The sequence below is a fragment of the Eumetopias jubatus genome, unplaced genomic scaffold, assembly GCF_037043125.1.
Source record: "Eumetopias jubatus isolate StellerSeaLion01/CBP00866 unplaced genomic scaffold, mEumJub1_p1.0 scaffold_10, whole genome shotgun sequence".
Taxonomy (NCBI): domain Eukaryota; kingdom Metazoa; phylum Chordata; class Mammalia; order Carnivora; family Otariidae; genus Eumetopias; species Eumetopias jubatus.
The window spans coordinates 51606426-51624472 of NW_028274816.1; the positions used below are offsets into that span (position 1 = coordinate 51606426).

At 53.1% G+C, this 18047-nt stretch overlaps 1 protein-coding gene across 2 annotated transcripts in view; it reads right to left on the reverse strand.

Moving 5' to 3' along the window:
• The window catches only part of AKT2 (AKT serine/threonine kinase 2), a 48658-nt gene that overhangs the window by 6001 nt on the left and 24610 nt on the right, over positions 1-18047 (reverse strand). For both annotated transcript variants that reach the window (XM_088027605.1, XM_088027604.1), the window contains exons 3-9: positions 14825-14953; positions 13994-14105; positions 4918-5071; positions 4330-4461; positions 2451-2516; positions 1344-1412; positions 383-505 (exon numbers count right to left, since the gene is read on the reverse strand). In XM_088027605.1, coding sequence (XP_087883731.1) covers positions 383-505; positions 1344-1412; positions 2451-2516; positions 4330-4461; positions 4918-5071; positions 13994-14105; positions 14825-14953 — 785 coding nt within the window. The remainder of the gene's footprint in view (positions 1-382; positions 506-1343; positions 1413-2450; positions 2517-4329; positions 4462-4917; positions 5072-13993; positions 14106-14824; positions 14954-18047) is intronic.

Below are 18047 nucleotides of genomic sequence, written 5' to 3' on the forward strand. Positions count from 1 at the left end.
TGTGTGCCCAGGCTCTGAGGGGGGACACAGGGCCCTGCCCTGGCCGTGCATAAACCTAGGGCGGAATAGCTGGCTCACAGGGCCCACGGACAGTCAGCTCCGGTGGATTCTGCCAAACTATCTCCTACGGTGCTTGGACGGATATGACCACCCCCCTAACCCCCACCTGGCTCCCTGCACAGAGGTGTGTGTTCACCAGAGGCTCGGAAAGGCCCGCAGGGCGGCTTAGGCAGGAGGGTTGGCACGCTACAGCAAGGTGGACTCAGGAACACCCACACGGTAGACCCTCCCGAGAGGGGGAGGTCCAGGGTTGAGGGCCTAGGTCCGGCCTCCCTGGTGTGAGCCCTGCGGGCCCTGCGCCAGGAGGCAAGCGCACGCTCACCTTGATGTCGCGGTACACCACGTCCCGCGAGTGCAAATACTCGAGGGCAGAGACGATCTCTGCGCCGTAGAAACGAGCCCGCTCCTCCGTGAAGACACGCTCCCGGGACAGGTGGAAAAACAGCTACGAGAGGCGGGAGGGGCAGGTGGTCAGACCTCAGCCCAGAGGAGCAAAACATGGGACCCCGCCCACTGGCCCCCAACACCCAGCCCAGTGACACAGTGACACCTACTCCAGGAACCTGCAAGTGACAGCAGGAAGAACCAAGTGAGAGGCGGTGAGCAGGGAAGGACTCCCGTGAGGAAAACACGGAGCGAAGGACAGTCAGGAGGCGTCAAGGGGAGAGTAAGGAGGGACAGTGTGAGGGGACGGGGGAACGAGGGAGTGACAGCAAGAACGCGCAGGAACACAAGTCACAAGCAAGTGACAATAAGCCGTGAGACCAATGGGACAGATGAAGCCAACAATCTGGAGCCAGTGGCTGACACCTGTGTGCAGAGAGGAGACTGTGAGGGATGAGGAGCAGGTGACAGCCTGAGCTGGCGCAGCCCAGTGACGACGACGAGCAGCGGACTCCTCCCAACAGGAGAGCTTGGGGAAAGCAGAGCACCGACCGGTCTGCCCACTCCCCTCCCCATACATTTTCCTTGCAGCCTCACAGGACACCCTCCCTAGCATGCTGGCCACCCACCCCCAGCCCTCCACACCTCTCAGCGCCTGCGTGTGCATCCTATCCCTGACTCACTAGTTGGGTGAACTGGGGCAAGCCACTTAACCTCTCTGAGCCTCAGTCTCCTTGCCAGCGAAATGGAGGTGATGATGCCTGCCTCAAGGGGCGGGGGGAGATGAGGTGACTTCCAGCAAGGCCCCCACCACCCCCTTCATCTCACCCACAGTTCCCCTCTGCTCCCGACGCTTGGGAAGGAGACATGGGAGCCCTGGCTGAGGGGCTGAGGCTCACCTCACCCCCGTTGGCGTACTCCATCACGAAGCACAGGCGGTCGTGGGTCTGGAAGGCATACTTCAGTGCCTGTAGGGCAGGAAGGCAGCCAGGTTGGGAGGTGGGAAGAAGGCAGGCCCTCTGCTGATTCTGCAAGTACAACCCCCTCCACCCTGGCAGCCGGGGCTCAAACTTCAGCTTTGCCTTTTGGGGTACATGAGCGAGCTTGTGGCCCTGAGAGCAGGTAAAGGGCTACTGGGCTGAAGAATGCTGCCTTCAGCCTTCAGCTAAGCTTCGGAGAGGCTCGGCCAGGGAGACATTCAGTTCTGAGCCACCAGAGCTGTTTTACCTCTCCTCTCCAGTCAGGTGTATTGCACACACATGCGCACACACGTTTGCTGGCTGGGAGTTGGCAGTAGCTTGGGAGCCAACCCCAAAGACAGGATGCACAAGTGATCTGCTACAATAAACAGCAGTTCTCAAACTATGCTCTAAGGAGCACTACAGAAAGTTCCTCAGAGAACCCCTGAATGATCCCTCTGCTCATTAACAAGTCTACTTATTCTCTGTCTTCCACATCAAAGTACCTCACAGAATTTCATTTCAACAAGTGCCATGACTTAATCCAACACCTGGACAGCTGCTGAGCTAAGGAAATGACCCATCCCATAAGCCATCCTCCAGCTGGTCCATTTAACTGATGGCTGCTAGCCTTGATGGAGACTGTAGCCCAGAGAGGTGTCTCCTCAGACTAAGCTGACAGGCAGCACAAGAATACATCTCCTTCTAGGATTACATTTAAAAACAGAAACAAAAAAATAATGTTCCCACTTTGACCAGCAGGGCTAAACGCCTCTAACTCATGAAGAGTAGCCATGCTCTCCTGGAGCCATCTTGTAATGCGGTATCATCAGTCAGCTGAAGCACTGCCATGAAGCCACCATCGGTGAAGAAGCTGCCACCCCCAGGGTTTGGTTCAGGCCATGTGGTCTGGCCCTGGCCACGTGGCCAACACGAAGTCTGCTTCATGGCGGCAGGACTGGGCTCTTTTCCTGAGGCCCGTCTGAAGCAGGGCTCTCATGGAGCACAGGGAGGCCAGGCCCTGCCCGAGAAGGAAGTACCACTCACGGTGAGGAACGGGTGCCTGGTGTTCTGGAGGACCCGGCTCTCGGTGACCGTGTGGGCGACTTCATCCTGCAGACAGAGGCTGGGTGAGGGGCTGGCGGGCAACACCACACCTGCCCCCGCCCCCACCTAAGGGATGGGGGAGCAATGCTTCAGGGAAATGCACTTCTATTCCTAGCCGATCCACAGAGGAAGGCAGGAGTGGCACTGTACCATCTGCAAGCCAGAATGAAGTAACGGTTCCAGGGGTGGCCTGGGTGGCTCAGTGGGTTAAGCGTCTGACACTTGGTTTCATGATCTCATGGGTTGTGAGATCAAGCCCTGTGTGGGGCTCTGTTTTAAGATTCTCTCCCTCTCCTCCTCCCCCCACTTGTGCTTTCTCTCTCTCTCAAATACATACATCTTAAAAAAAAAAAAAAAAAATCGTCCCAGACAAGGCCAATCAGTGGCTCTCTCTCAAAGCCGCAAGGTGAGAAGTCGATGGGGACTTTATGACAGAGGGCTCGAGATGTCACCTGCGGAACCCACAAGCCAAGTTTAGCATCTCTAAGGAGGGAGAAGCAGCCATTGTAAGACCCTGGAGCTAACCCCACAGGCAGTGGGAATCACCACCGGAAGTGCTGTTGCTGAAAAAAGGAAAAAAGGAAGGGATCTGATCAGGACCCTGCGCTGTGGAACAGCGGTTCCCAGTGTGTGGTCCCCACACTGACAGCATCATGTTGCCTAGGAACTTGGATAAATGCAAATTCGCAGGCCCCTCCGAGACCCACAAAATCAGAAACTTGGGGGTGGGCCCAGCACGGGCTTTGCAGGCCCTCCAGGCCCCTCGAACACGGGCTCAAGTGTGGTATCTGAACACACAGCAGGACCCTAGAGAGCTGTGGAAAATCCCCACCGCCTGCAGTAAGGGACACTGGCTCTTCCCAGGGCTGAGTCTGTCCTCAGGGGACACTTGATGATGATGTCTGAAGACATTTTCGATGGTCACAACATTGTGCTACTAGCTTTAGGGGTGAAGGCCAGGGTGCAGTTACTCATTGTACGGTGCACAGGGCGGCCCCATAATGGAGAATGATCTGGCTCCAAAGGCCGACAGTGCTGAGGCTGAGGAAGCCTGCCTCGGACCAGTCACATAGGGGACTGTTAGCTGGATAACATCGTAGTTCCATTATAGTCTTTAAAATCTTTAGCTGTTAAAGGTACGTATCTAATGTATATATGGGTGTAGGGCGCCTGGGTGGCTCAGTTGTTAAGCATCTGCCTTCGGCTCAGGTCATGATCCTAGGATCCTGGGATCGGGCCCCGCATCGGGCTCCCTGCTCAGTGGGGAGCCTGCTTCTCCCTCTCCCTCTGCTCCTGTTTGTGTGCTCTCTCTCTCTTGCTCACACTCTCTCAAATAAAAAAAAAAGTTTATATGGGTGAAATTATACGATGTCTAGAACATGCCTTAAGATAACTCCAGAACAAAGGGGAGGGCAGAGCTAATGAAACAAGATGGGCCAAATGTTGACAACCGTTGAAGTTGGATATTGGCTACATGGGAGTCCGCTGTATTTATTTTTCTTTTAAATACTTTGTGTATGTCAGCAATTTTCCCTTTTAAAAACTTGAAAGGGGGGAAAAAGAAGGAACAGAATTCCACGCTGGCCCAGCCTCCTACGGAGAGGCCCTGAGCCAAGCCCCCACCCCTAGGGCCTCCCCACCGGCCCATTCTGCCGCCACAAAAGACCGGCTTTCAGGCCCTGATAGCGCCTGCTGGGTGAGGCCTAGTCGGAGGCTCCACCCTAGTCCCCTGGTCGCCCGGAGGGTGGGGTGGGGTGGGCTGGGGTGAGCGCAGTCCGACCAGGACCACGGAGGCTGCTACAGCCCCAGGCACACCCACCTTGGCGATGATTACTTCCTTCCGCAGGATCTTCATGGCGTAGTAGCGGCCGCTGGCCTTCTCCCGCACCAGAATCACTTTGCCAAAGGTGCCCTTGCCCAGCAGTTTGAGATAGTCGAAGTCATTCATGGTCTGCCCAGGACAGGGAGAGAGTGGGGCAGTCAGTGCTTGGCACGTGGCCCACGGGAGGGCATTTTAACAAAAAGAGGAAAAATCGAAGGCCACTGTTGCCAAAACGCTCGGGCATGAGCAGGAAGGGAGGCTGTGGGCAGCAACTGTTTGCTCTGAAGTAGCCTTCAGACCAGAGATCTCCCAGGCAGGGGGCCCCGGGAGGCTGGGATATGGGGGGAGGCTGGGATATGGGGGTAGACAGGACTTCATGAGCTCTGAGGATGCAGCTGCCCCTCACTCCAGGGGCAAAGAGCAGCCCTGGGGCACCTATACCCATACATCACCCATCCCACAGGGCAGTCACGAAGGGTCCCGGCTGCTCCCCTGTGTGCTCTGTATGGAACCCGAGGGCGGCAGGGCCAGTGTTGGTGGGGAGAGGGGTGCTCCCAGACCGGCCGCCTGCCCCCCAGTACTTACCACCTTGGCCCGAGTCTTGCTAACTGCCACTTCCATCTCCTCAGCCACAGAAGGGTCGCTGGGGGAGCCACACTTATAGTCCATGGGGTCCTCACCTGGGCCCCGCTGCTTGAGGCTGTTGGCGACCATCTGAATGGCCCGCATCCACTCCTCCCTGTGAGGAACAGGTCGCGAGAGCCATGAGTCCCACGGAGTCTGGGTGGGAAGGATGGAGCCCCACCCCCTCCAATGGGAGCAAGTGACCCAACACCTTTGGGCATCCTGGCAAGATCTGTCTGACTGGCGGGAGCCGACGCGACAGGACTGACATTTTACAAATCCTCTGGCTGCAGTGGGTAAGAGAAGGCAAGAGTGGAATTCGGACAGAGAGTCCATCTATGTCCTGGAGTGGCCTGGCCTGAGGGACGCTTGAGGTGAACGGCAATTAAATGACCAAAGAGGGGAGACCACCTTTCTTCACAGTCCCTTGAAAATGAGCCACCACCCTGAGCCACAGTGTTCCTCAGGATTCCTCCAAGAACAAATGGCAAGCGTGATGTTTTGTAAAAGCAAACCAAGAGTAAAAGGAAGAATTCATCAGCCGAAGAAAGCTGAAGATCCCCGGAGGGAGCTGTCTGCCAGGAGGGCTCAGGGACAGAGGTTCCTAGTGGGGCAGAGATGTGAAGGAGAAGGTGGCAGACAGGGAAGCAGGTCCCAGCCAAAAGGAGCTTGGTTTAAGAATAAACTATTTCTGTCACTCACGATTTAGAACTTGCTCGGAAATAGCTTTTTTTTGATACTTGCAAACTGTTCTGTCTCTAGAAAGGGAAAATAGATCTAGGAGAAATACGTAAAAACAACCAGAGACCACAAAAAAGAAAGCAGGAGGCTGAACGACACTTTTTCCATACCCCTCCCGTGTTTGACTCACCACACAATTTTAGGTGGCTCGACCCAGTGTATGCTGAACCCCCTTTGGATTCTGCTTAGAGCTATAAAACAGGCCCATGACAGTGAGAAAAATAAAATGCACACTAAGAATGAGAAAATTCAAAGAGCCCAAGCAGGCAACCTCCCAAATCACAGCAATTCCGATCAGCCTCAGTGAGACTGGACAGTCAGCCACGCTTCTTCCAGAATCACCCTCAGGCCCAGGCAGCAGGCGAAACTGTGCTCTCTCCACCGAGGCATGGAGGCCCCGGCCAAGGTCACAAAGGGAGCAAGTGGCCTGAGGAGCCGGGGCCACCCTGGGGGCGGCTGCACTCAGTCCTCAGCTCCTCACGTCCCGAGGGTACTGCAGCTACTCCGTACAGCCCAGGGGTCCCATGCGCGCATTTCCCCAGGTTCTGACACTGCCGGGATCCGGGGGCACCTTACAGTCGGTGGCCTATCTCGATTGAATTGGGCACTGCTTTTGCTTGGTATTATGGAAAATAATGGTGTGCCTCCAGGTGGACAGCAACTTGCGTTTCCTAAAGGGTGGCCACAGTGCTGAGCTCCCAGGGCGCCGAGGGGAGCAGGGAATGTGCGTGAGGCGTCTACACACGGAACGCCTCACAGCTCAGAGAAAGGAGGTAGATGCAAGGGCGCCTGGGTGGCTCAGTCGGTGAAGCGTCTGCCTTCGGCTCAGGTCATGATCCCAGGGTCCTGGGATCGAGTCCCGCATCAGGCTCCCTGCTCAGTGGGAAGCCTGCTTCTCCCTCCCCCACTCCCCCTGCTGGTGTTCCCTCTCTCGCTATATATCTCTCTGTCAAATAAATAAATAAAATCTTAAGAAAAAAAAAAAAAAGAGAGAGATCTAGATGCGGACGTGGGAGGGCCTGAGACACCTTAAGGGAAAAATTAAGGTTCAGAACAGGGCAGAGTGTCACACTCCTGGAGTTAGAAGCAAGAGGAATGTACGCGCAGGCACATGTGCTCACCGCAGCACGGACCCCTCTGGAAGGGCGTGCATGACACGGGGCCCTGGCTGCCTCCAGGGATGGGAACTGGGAGTCAGGGGCAAGGAGGAGTCTAATTCCACTGTCCCCCCCATCACATACACTCCCAGAGCACTACCCCCCAACTTTTACGTTACAGATAGGGAAACCAAGGCACAGATTGGAGAAAAAAAAAACACCAAAAAACAACACAGTGGGTGCTCTGAGTCTGGTAGCTGGAATCACAGAAGGCCCATGACCGTCCAGAGCCAAAGGGCAGGGCTGTCCTCGCTCAGCTCCATGGCTTGCTGAACCCAGAGGCCCCAGTGCACAAGCAGCCTTGCTCCCAGGAGATCATGCTTCCTAAGACAGATGTGTGGACACCGCCAGCATCAACATCAAGTGCTGGCACACCGGCCCTCCCTGGGCCGAGTCTGGGGGCCCCATAACCCATGTGTGCCAGGCCCACACAGCGCAGGGATTTCGTCTGTCCATGGTACAACACAGCACCTGATCGGGCACTCAGGAGGTGCCTGGGGAACGAGTGAGCAAGGAGGCCAAAGTTCAAGTAGCCCCAGACGTGGTGCACAAAGAGGTCCAGTGCACACCCAGACAGGTCACACCAAGGCCCGGCACACACGCAGGCACAGGAGCATGGGCCTCCTCCCTCTCAGCCAATGCCTCAGGCTGCCATTTCTCAACTTGTTTTAACCCATGACCTCTTTGGGACAAGTTACAATACAAATCCTTATTCCCACATTCACATTTTATTTTTCAAAAAACGGGACGGGTGGGCCACATCCCATGATAGGCTCTACCAGATCATAACTGTCCTCTTAGAAATTTTTAAATGCTGACTTCAGGTAGAAGACCATGGATTGGAAAAAAAAAAAAAAAAATCACCGGGGCACCTGGGTTGCTCAGTCGGTTAAGCATCTGACTCTTCAGCCCAGGTCTTGATCTCAGGGCTGTGAGTTCAAGCCCTGCAATGGGCTCCACACTGGGCACGGAGCCTACTTAAAAAAAGAAAGAAAGAAAAGAAAAAAAAAAAAATCACCAATCTCCTAAGAGACGTTAAAAAGAACAAAATACATATATATCTCACATACAGAGATCCTGAGCGACTGTCACGTGAGAAAAGCAAGTTAAAGACTAAGACGCAGAGTGCGCCATCATCTATCATCTGTTTATAAGGGAGAACACACACAGTCCATCGACAGAAGCCTGGATAAATAAACGATGGTTCATCCACACCACGGGAGCACCGGAAGCAGCTCCAAGGGGACTCCCTGGGCTGCAGAGCCGGTGATGAGGAGCAGGGGCTCCGGAGCTGCGCGGGCTGGGGCTCAGACAGCAACTCTGCCCCCAGGGCAAGCTCACCCCTCCTCGGCAGACCAGGGACGCTGAGGCGCACGTGAGCAGCTGTGTACAGAGCACGGTACACGGGAAGCGTCTGACTCCAGGAAGGTGTTCAAGACGCTGGGTGAGGCCTGGACCTATGCCCTCCACCCTGGGTCACGCTGCCCAGGACCACAGGGAGCCAAGGAACCCACAGACGTGTAGGAGGTTGTTCAGGGGTGACTGGGGCTCTCCCACTGCCGGACAAGCCCCCGATCCTGTTCCAACTGGACCAAAATTGCAAGGTTGCAGCACAGAATTCCAGAGAAAAAGCAAGGGCCTCTGTCCAGGGTACTCCTTAAGGGTTTGCAACATGGTGTCTGGGGCAGAGGGGAGCTCCCACCCAGAGCTGGGGCTGCTGTGCCTTCCAGCCCTCAAAGGAGAGCCCCCAGGGGGACCAACCTCCTTTCTCCAGAGACATGATGAGAAAAAAAGGCTCCACAGACACCAGCTCCTTCCACACTCATCAAGAATACTGGAGAAAGGGGGGCATTTCTGATGTGGAAACCAAGGCACACAGAGGTGGAGTCACTTGTGGGGGTCACACACACAGGAGGTGACAAAGCTGAGACTCACATCGGGCCCTTGTGCTCCTTCTGGCACCATGCCACCGTTCCCTGAGAGTAACAGCTTCCTTCCCAGATGAGGCCTGGGGGTATCAAGCAGGGCACTTCCGCAGGAAGGCTCAGGGAATAAGGGACACAGCACCGTGGAGCCGGGCTTGGAGTGAAGGAAAGCGCCCGTTGGGAGTTCTGGCCCTGGCCACCGTTTGGAGCGGGCTCCCCAACCAGAGAGCAAGAGGAACACCATCGGCTCGCAGAGCGCACCGCAACCAGAAACTGCGCAGGTGGTTTATGCGCCATAACCTCTGAGTCTGTCCACAACCCTCCCAAGTAGGCGCTGCTACTCACCTCGTTCTATAAACGAGGAGACTGAGGAAGAGATGCAAGCAGGTTCCCAATGACACAGCCAGCCAGCAGGAGCTGAAGGACACAAACCCGCGAGTCCCTACCGCCCTCAAAGCACTTCTCCCATCAACTGAGTACTTTCAGGGGCCTTCTCATCCCTCCTGTGGGCTCCAGGGCCGCAGGAAGCCCAGCGGGAAGAGCCATGCTCCCCCAGGCAGCACTAGGCCAAATGCAGACCAGCCTGGGAGCAGGCTGCTGGGCCCGGAGCTCGAGTCCACTGCAAACTGGCCGTGGGGCCCTGAGAGACCTCACTTCTCAGGCCTTGGTCTGTCTCCCTCGCACCAGGGCACAACACACAGGCTGAAAAGCAGACTCTGCAGCCAATGGCCTGGCGTGAATCCGAGGTCTGTCCCTTCCTGGTGGCGATGCCGGGCCATCTGACTTTCCTGTGCCTCAGTTGGCTGACAAAGAGAGCCGGGACGAGGTTCGTGCGTGTAAGGGCGAAACAAGCAGGAGACACAAAGTACTTAGGGCAGTGCCTGGCACAGAACAAGCACCTCAAAGGGCTGCCGTGAGAATTCGCCCAGCCAGCCGGCAAGCCTGGAGCGTCTGCAGAAGACCTGGCAGGTGGCCGCATGGCTATGGTGACAGAGAAGAACAGAGGGGTCGAGGGCAGGAGGCAGGACCAGCCCAGCACACGCCAGGCTCCGTGTGGCACTGGGTTAGGGGCAGACACCTTCATCCTTAATGGCCCAGGAAGCCGCTAACGGGTCCGTGCAGTTGGTGACTTCTGTTTTAAGCCTGCAGCTGCGGTGGGGTGCGGATCGGGGGTACGGAGAGCAAGCATCAGGAGACTATGGCAGTCCTCCAGACAAAGGGTGTCAGGTGGCCAAGGGGCAGAGGAGATACAAGGCACCAGCAAGCATGATTCCATGGGGGCAGCCTGGGCTAGCCGCTTCGTCCCCCGTCCCCACCACAGCCAAGGACCCGAGCTCCACTGTGAGAGTGACACAGCGGGACCAACGCTGTGGCCTGAGGCAGGAAGTGTGTCTGGAAGGTTTAAGGAATCGCAAAGAGACCAGTGTGGCTACAGTGAGGAAACCAGCAATAGAAAAGGATCTGGAGAGGAGATGAGATTACGTAGCACTTAGGAGAATATGGCATAAGCTGAGGCCCCTGGCTGGCTCAGTCAGTTAAGCGGCCACCTCCTGATCTCAGCTCAGGTTTTGATCTCAGGGTCTTGAATTTGAGCCCCGCATTGGGCTCCATGCCGGTTGCTGGGCATGGAGCCCACTTAAAAAATAATGGGTGGCTCAGCTGGCTGAGCATAGGACTCTTGATTTCGGCTCAGGTCATGATCTCAGGGTCATGGAATCGAGCCCTGCATCGGGCTTCATGCTCAGCGCAGACTCTGCTTGTCCCTCCCTCTCTGCTCCTCCCCCCATGTGCACACTCTCTCCACCTCCCAGATAAGTAAAATGTTAAAAAAAAAAAAAAGAATATGGCATAAACTCCGGAGTTTACTCCCAGTGGAAGCAAAGCCACTCAGAGTTCTAAGCAGAGAAATGACACGGTAAGATTTACATTAAAAGGTCATAATAACATGATGCACTATTAAGTATACCTACTCAAACCAAACATCTGCAAACTTCTCCTGGGGAGGGCCAAAAAATAAGTATTTTAGGCTTTGGAGGCCATACAATCTCTGTTACAACTATTCAACTCTGCCATAGTAGGGCAAAACAGCCATAGATAATTTGTAAATGAATGGGCATAGCATGTTCTAATAAAACTTTCTTTGCAAAAACAGAAGGCCAGCCCATGGTTTGCCAACCCTGCTCAGGCCCTAATTTCCAGTTTACAGGAAACAGGCACAGAGGAACAAAGTAAACAGTGCCAAAAGGCAGCAGAATAACACATCCCAAGCATGAGACATTCTACAAGACAACTAGCCCGGCTTGTCGGGGGAAAAAAAAAAAAAAATCAATGTCTTGTTGGGCGGGGAAAGACAGGCCTGAACGAGGTTAAAAGGCCAAAGAGACAAGTACCTTGAAGGAATCCTGGTTTGAAAAACATTTTGAGAACAACTGGGGAAATTCTAGTAGACATGGACATGCAGAGATCGCTAAGTATCTACTACGAACAGTCACCTCAGCTGTGTTAACGGCATCATGACTCTGTAGGAGAAAGTCTTCATTCTCAGCAGACGCCTGCTGACGTATGAAGGAGCAAAGTGTCACGAAGTGTGATCAGAAGTGCACAATTCATCACAAAACAAAGCCAGATGAGGCAAACACGGCAGATGCTGGATTGCTGAGTCTAGGTACAGGGTACCTGCACGTTTGTTTCTTAGAAGGTTCTCTCCACTTTCCTGGATATCTCAAACAAGGGGGCGGGGGTAGGGGTGGGGAGTCTGAGCGGAGACAGGAGAAGCTCCCAGGAGCCCAAGGAGCAGGCCACTGCGGCCTCTAGACAACACCCCCACCCCGCGCCCACCTCTCCCCAGGCTCGGTCCTGTGTGGGGCAGGCCAGTGAGGACAGCCACGTGTGAGCGTCCTCCCTCTTGCTAGCTCACACCTCCCTCAGGGTTAAGGCCAGGAATCTGGGGTCTGGCCCCAGAGCAGCCCCAGCAGATTTCTCTCCAGCAGCGGCAGGTGCGAAGAAAAGGAGCAAGGCAGGGCCTGTCCACCCCCCACCGTCCTGGTAAAGGTATTCCTCCCCATGCTGAAGAGCAGAGTCTCACCAAAATGGAAAGCAGAGCAGGGCTCCTGCCTACTACAACACTTTGCCAGCTCCCTAGTGCTCCTTTTCAGGCTTGCAAACTGTGTACCAGGTATTGCTGAATCAAGGGTTTCCGGTTTACCATCCCCCTGAATCTCTGAGCGACCCTGTGACAAACCCCAATTGATTCACAACCTGCCAAGCCCTGGAAAGATCTCCATCTGGAGTCCACGACCTGGCTGAGCTCGCCGGCAAGGCCTCCACTGGCCCTCTTCCAAGGCCCCTGGCCCTTGATTCTTTGGTGACGGAGAACCCTCTGTGGTCCCTAAGATGACAACCTATCTCACCTCCGGGCCTTTGCATATGCTGGTCCCTTTTCCTGAAGTCTCCTTTGCCTTCCTACCCAACACCTTCCGACACCCAGGCCCTATGTACCTACTGGTCTCCATTTGCTTTTACTGGCAGTCCATGATTTCTGTCCCCAGCTTTCAGCAGAGTCACACCTCAGGGGGGGCCTGAAATGGTAGGGAGTTCTGCTGCCCGTGGCAGGGAAGGCATATTTCTAACTTTGGGAGGCCACGCGATGACAATTACACTACAGACTATGGAAACACATCTTATGATATTGTTTTGCGTATCCTCTAGATACACACTGTCCGAGAGGGAGCCACCAGCCATATGCGGCTACTTAAGTTTAAATTGATTAAATAAAAATAAAAATAAAAATTCCAGCTCTCAGTTGCACTAGCCACATTTCACATTTCAAAAGCTCAAAAGGCACCTGTGACTCCTGGCCCCCCTCTTGGACACCACAGGTACTGAATACTTCTGTCATGGCCAAAGATTCTCAGGGACGGCACCATTTTCCTGGGTTCTCCACAGGGTTGGCTGAATCCTCATCCCCCAGACAAGCCAAAGAAGTGTTTCTCAAAGTGAGACCCAAAGGGACAAAGTGGGGAAAAAGGTATGTGCTACTCATTACAAAGGTCTAAGTTTCCTGGTACATAAAGAGGTTTCAGAAATGAGATAAAGACAGACTACCCAACAAAAAATAAGCAAAGGTTATGAACAGACAGTTCAGAAAGGGAAACTCGTGTGGCCCTTGAAGGTAGGGGAGGATGCTCGAACTCACCCGTACAAACAAAAGGGTCAGTGAAAACTACCTTAAGGTGCCACTTCCCACTGATCAGACTGTAAAAATCCAAATGTTAGAAAACAGAAGGCTGCGAGGACCCGTAGACATCACTCTTAGAAATCACAAATGCATATTCCTGGTGACCCAGAAATCCCGCATCTAAGAACTCCTCTTACAGGTTCACCTGCACATCCATCGAACAAGGTAAGCACAGGGTACTTCACCGTGGCACCACCTGGAATGAGCCAAAGCCTGGAAACAACCCCGATCACATTCATCAAGAACCACTCAGAAAACTTGGGGACACAGGTGTGCCACTGTCTGAAAGAAAAACCAAAGCCAGTGCAGCGGGGGGGGGGGGGGGGCAGCTCTCTGGAGACTGAAGCAGAAAGATGCCCCAAGACACAATGAGGAAAAAACAAGAGTTCAGAAGTCTGTGTACGATGCTACCTTTTGTGTAAAAAGAACGAACCAGGGGAGCAGGGTGCAAACGTCTATCTGAGTGAGCCCGTCCACCCGTGAAGCTCTCCACGGACACAGAAGAAGAGCAGTTAGCGGGCATCAGGGGTGAATGGGGGCAGAAGTGACAGACACCTCCTGACACTGTTTGACTTTTGAACTAGGTGAATCTGTATCATCTCTTCTGATGATTAAACTGATCCTTTTAATACTGAATCTCTGGACCTTCTGCTTCAAAATCAATGGCGATGCTCATTAAAAATGCAGCTCCCTGATCCTCCACAGATCTGCAGGCAGTGGGAGGCCCTGACATGGGTCCAAAGCTCTGTGCTATTGAGCTCCACCCATGATTCCAACGTACCCTCCAGTCTGAGAACACAGAAGGTCTGCAGACCAAGAACCCCTGCTCTTTCTAGCTCTCAGAAGGGCTGAGACAGGAAACTCCTAGGCAGGGGCCCAAGGGACTCTGTCCAGCTCTGGCCATCTGTGGACCTCCTCCTCACACTAGGCCGGGCCACCCTCAAAGGGTGGCCACACCTCCGGAGGCCCAGGCTCACCTCTCATCTGGAGAGTCTACGTGGAAGGTCCTCTCGATGACCGTGGTCCACTGAAGGCAGCGTATGACAAAGGTGTTGGGCCGTGGTCTCTCGGTCTTCATCAGCTGGCATTCTGCAGACAGAGAGAGGGGACAGAGCTGGGAAAGTGAGGGGACAGCCCCACTGGCCTGCAGCCCACATTCCCGGAGCCACCTCCTGCATGCCAGATGGTGTGGAGATACATTAGTGACCAAGTCGGCCCTGGCCTTGTCTCTATGGGGCTCAAGGTCCAGTGTATGTTGGGGAGGGGGATAGACCACCAGACGGTGACAGCTCAGTGGTCAGGGATTTGGGCCTGCCAAGCTTTCACTGGCCAGGATCCAGCTGGAAGGCACCACTTGCGGTACCACGGAGGGGAGAGAGGACGTGAAGTTAGCCCTGTGATCAGATGAGCAGGAGGCCACGCTGTCTGTCTCTAGGTTAGAGGGACAGAGAAGTGGACTGTTACCAGAGCACAGGAAGGACGGCAGGCGCCTGACACCAACCAGAACCACGGGGCCTGGTCTGCAGATTTAGAACCGCGGAGGTGGTGCTGCCTGGGGCGGGGGGCTTGGGAAATGCCTAGCTTCTCCCTTCTTCATACTCCCCACTGGCCACGAGTTCAGCCCTCCCACCCCAGGCCCAGCTGACACAAAGGTGGGGCAGGCGGGCAGGGTGGGAAATGGATCCAAGGGCAAGCAGGCCCTGGAGAGGCCCACACCCAAGAAAGGCCAACCCCCGGGCGCCTCCTGGACCCACCAGCGGTTAGTTCCCTGAGCACCTGACCTCTGGCCTGGTGTGCCCAAGACGCACCTGCGACAGAGAAGTTGTTCAGGGGGGGCAGGGTCTGGTCAGGGGCATCAGGCCGCTCCTTGTATCCAATGAAGGAGCCGTCACTCTTCAACAGGAAGTACCGGGGCCTCCATGTCTTGATGTATTCACCTGAGCAGAGGCAGGGGGGAGAGAGGTCAGGGCAGGCAGCCCTGTGTCACAGCACCCCACAAAGGGCACCTGGGTGGGAGGAGGGCCAATGAGAGGGCGGGGAGGAGAGTGCCTCTCCTAGAGAAAACCTCCAGGCAGCCCCTGCTGACGCAGGCTGGGCCAGGCCGGGTGCTGGGCTGGGCCCCAGTGATCCAGAGGTCAGGCCTGGCAGGAAGGCGCCTGCTGCAGTGCCCCAGAGCACCAGCTGCCTCCGCGTGCGGCCAGCAGCAAGCCATCCTGGCCGTCCTTGCCAGCACGTGGCCCGCTCCCAGGGGAGGCCCAGGCTTCCAAACACACATGCCCTGTGGCCCTGTAAGGCCAAATCCCATGGGCCGGTATTCACCAGGACAGCCGTGCAGGTGGATCAAATGTCAAAACACTGTGCCAGGCATGGTATAACTGCTGCTGCGCCCTCTGAGTGCCCCTTGATTGCTTCCATTTGTTCAAACAGTGAATATCCAAGCACCTTGTGTACACATGCCCACACGGCAAGGACCCACTCCTCAGAGGGCCGCTGAGGATTAAATTAAGATGGTGAAACATACCTCCAGAAAAATTTGTGCGTAAATGTCCACAGCAATATTATTCATAATTGTAAAAAGGGGAAACTCGAAAGTCCATCAGCTAATGAACAGAGAGACAGAACGTGGCATGGCATATCCACACAAGAGAATATTACTCAGTCCTACGAAGAAGTTATTACTACACGCTACATACAACATGGACGAACCATAACCTATGCTAAGTGAAAAAAGCTTGGGACCACAAATTATGATTCCACTTGTACAAAATTTCCAGATAGGCAAATCTATAGGTGAAAAGCAGATTAGTGGCTGCCTAGGACTGGGAGGGGGAAATGTGGGGGGAGGTCGGAGGGGAATGGCCAAGGGGGAGGGCAGGGTCCTTTCCAGGGGAGTGAAAATGCTCTAAAATTGACTGTAGTGAGGGGTCTACAACTCTGACTACACTAAAAGCCACTGAACTGTATACTTTAAATTCCTGAATTGTATGGTGTGTGAATTCTAGCTCAAGCTGTTAAAGAACATGAGATGGCAACCATAAGCCATCCAGCTTAGGGCCCAACACACCACAGGCACTCCATAAACGCTTGTTATCATCAGCCCAGTGTGCAAGCAAGCAAAACAAGACTGTGCCAGGCCCCCGACCCCCATGGCACACAGGAGGCAGGATTGCAGGGTGGGCTCTGAGGTGGGTGTGCTGGGTGGCCTCCAATAAGTCACTTCACTTCTGTGAGTCTTGGTCTCCTCTCACAGGGAGGTATCCATTTAACTGATTAACAATGATTAGGTAACACTAGTGTATACTGTGTCAGGTGCTACTCTAAGTATCTTTTAGGACTTAACTTATTCAATTCTTTCCAATGTCGATATAAAGTTCAAAAACCAGCAAAACCCCAAATCCAACAGCACAAAGGATTATACAGACAGGACCAAGCGGGTTTTATCCCAGGAATGCAAAGGTGGTTCAGTACATGAAAGTCAATCAATGCAATACACATTAATAGAAGGGGGGAAGAAAACCACGTGATCATTCCGACTGGGGACAGAAAAACATTTGACAAAACCCAACACCCTTTCATGATAAAAAAAATACTCAGCAAGCTAGGAACAGAAGAGAATTTCCTCCACGTGATAAAGGGCATCTATGAAAAATCCACAGCTCATATCATTCAATGATGAAAGACTGAAAACTTTCTCATTAACATCAGGGAAAAAACCAAGATGTCTACTGCTTTCACCACTGCTGTTCAACACTGCACTGGAAGTTCTAGCCAGAGAAAAAGAAAGAGATAAAAGGCACTGAACTTGGAAAGGAATAAGTAAAACTAACTTTACTTGCAGTAATCACAAAGAATCCACAAAGTAAGGATAAGAGCTAATAGATGTGGCAAGATTAACACACAAAAACCAGCTGTTGTTGCTTACGTTAGCAATGAACAATTCAAAAAGGGAATTTTAAAAAAATTCCATTTACAATAGCACAAGGAGGCAAAAGATGTACACACCAAAAACTACAAAACACTGCTGAAAGAAATTAAAGTCCTAAACAAATGCAAAGATGTCCTATGTGGGGCGCCTGGGTGGCTCAGATGGTTGAGCGTCTGCCTTCGGCTCGGGTCTGATCCCAGGGTCCTGGGATGGAGCCCCACATCGGGCTCCTTGCTCAGCAGGGAGCCTGCTTCTCCCTCTCCCTCTGCCTCTGCTTGAGCTCTCTCTGTCAAATAAATAAAATCTTAAAAAAAAAAAAGATGCCCTATGTGCATGGATTAGAAGGCTTCATATGTTAAGATGGCGACACTCCCCAAAGCAATCTACAGATTCAACATGGCATGGCACCTACTGAAATTCCAACAACTCTTTTTGCAGAAATATCAATCTTTATACTTCCTGATTTCAAAACTTACTACAAAGCTATGGTAATCAAATCAGCGTGGTCTAAGGACAGACCAAAGGAATAGAACTGGGAGTCAAAAAATAAACACACATATGATCAATTTTCAACAAGAGTGCTAAGACCATCCTGTGGGGAAACAATAGTCTGTTCAACAAATGGTGGAACAACAGGACATCCACATGCACAAGAAAAAGAGCTGGACTCCAGCCTCACACCATATACCACATACAAAAATTAACTCAACGTGGATCTACTCAAATGTAAGAGCTAAAATGGTGAACTCTTAGAAGAATACATGGGGTGAGCCTTCATAACCCTGGATTTGGCAATGGATTCTTAGATATGACACCAACATTACAAGCAACAAAAGAAAAAAATAAAGTAGATCATTAAAAATAAAACTTACGTGCAAAGGACATTATCAAGAAGATAAAAAGACAACCAGAATGGGCAAAAATATGTGCAAATCATAGCTCTGATAAGGGTCTAGTATCCAGAATATATAAAGAGGTCTTACAACTCAACAACAAAAAGATAAACAGCCCAATTAAAAAACGGGCAAAGGGCTCGAATAGGCATTTCTCTAAAGATATAAAAATGGCCATCAAGCACATGAAAAAATGCTCAACATCATTAGTCA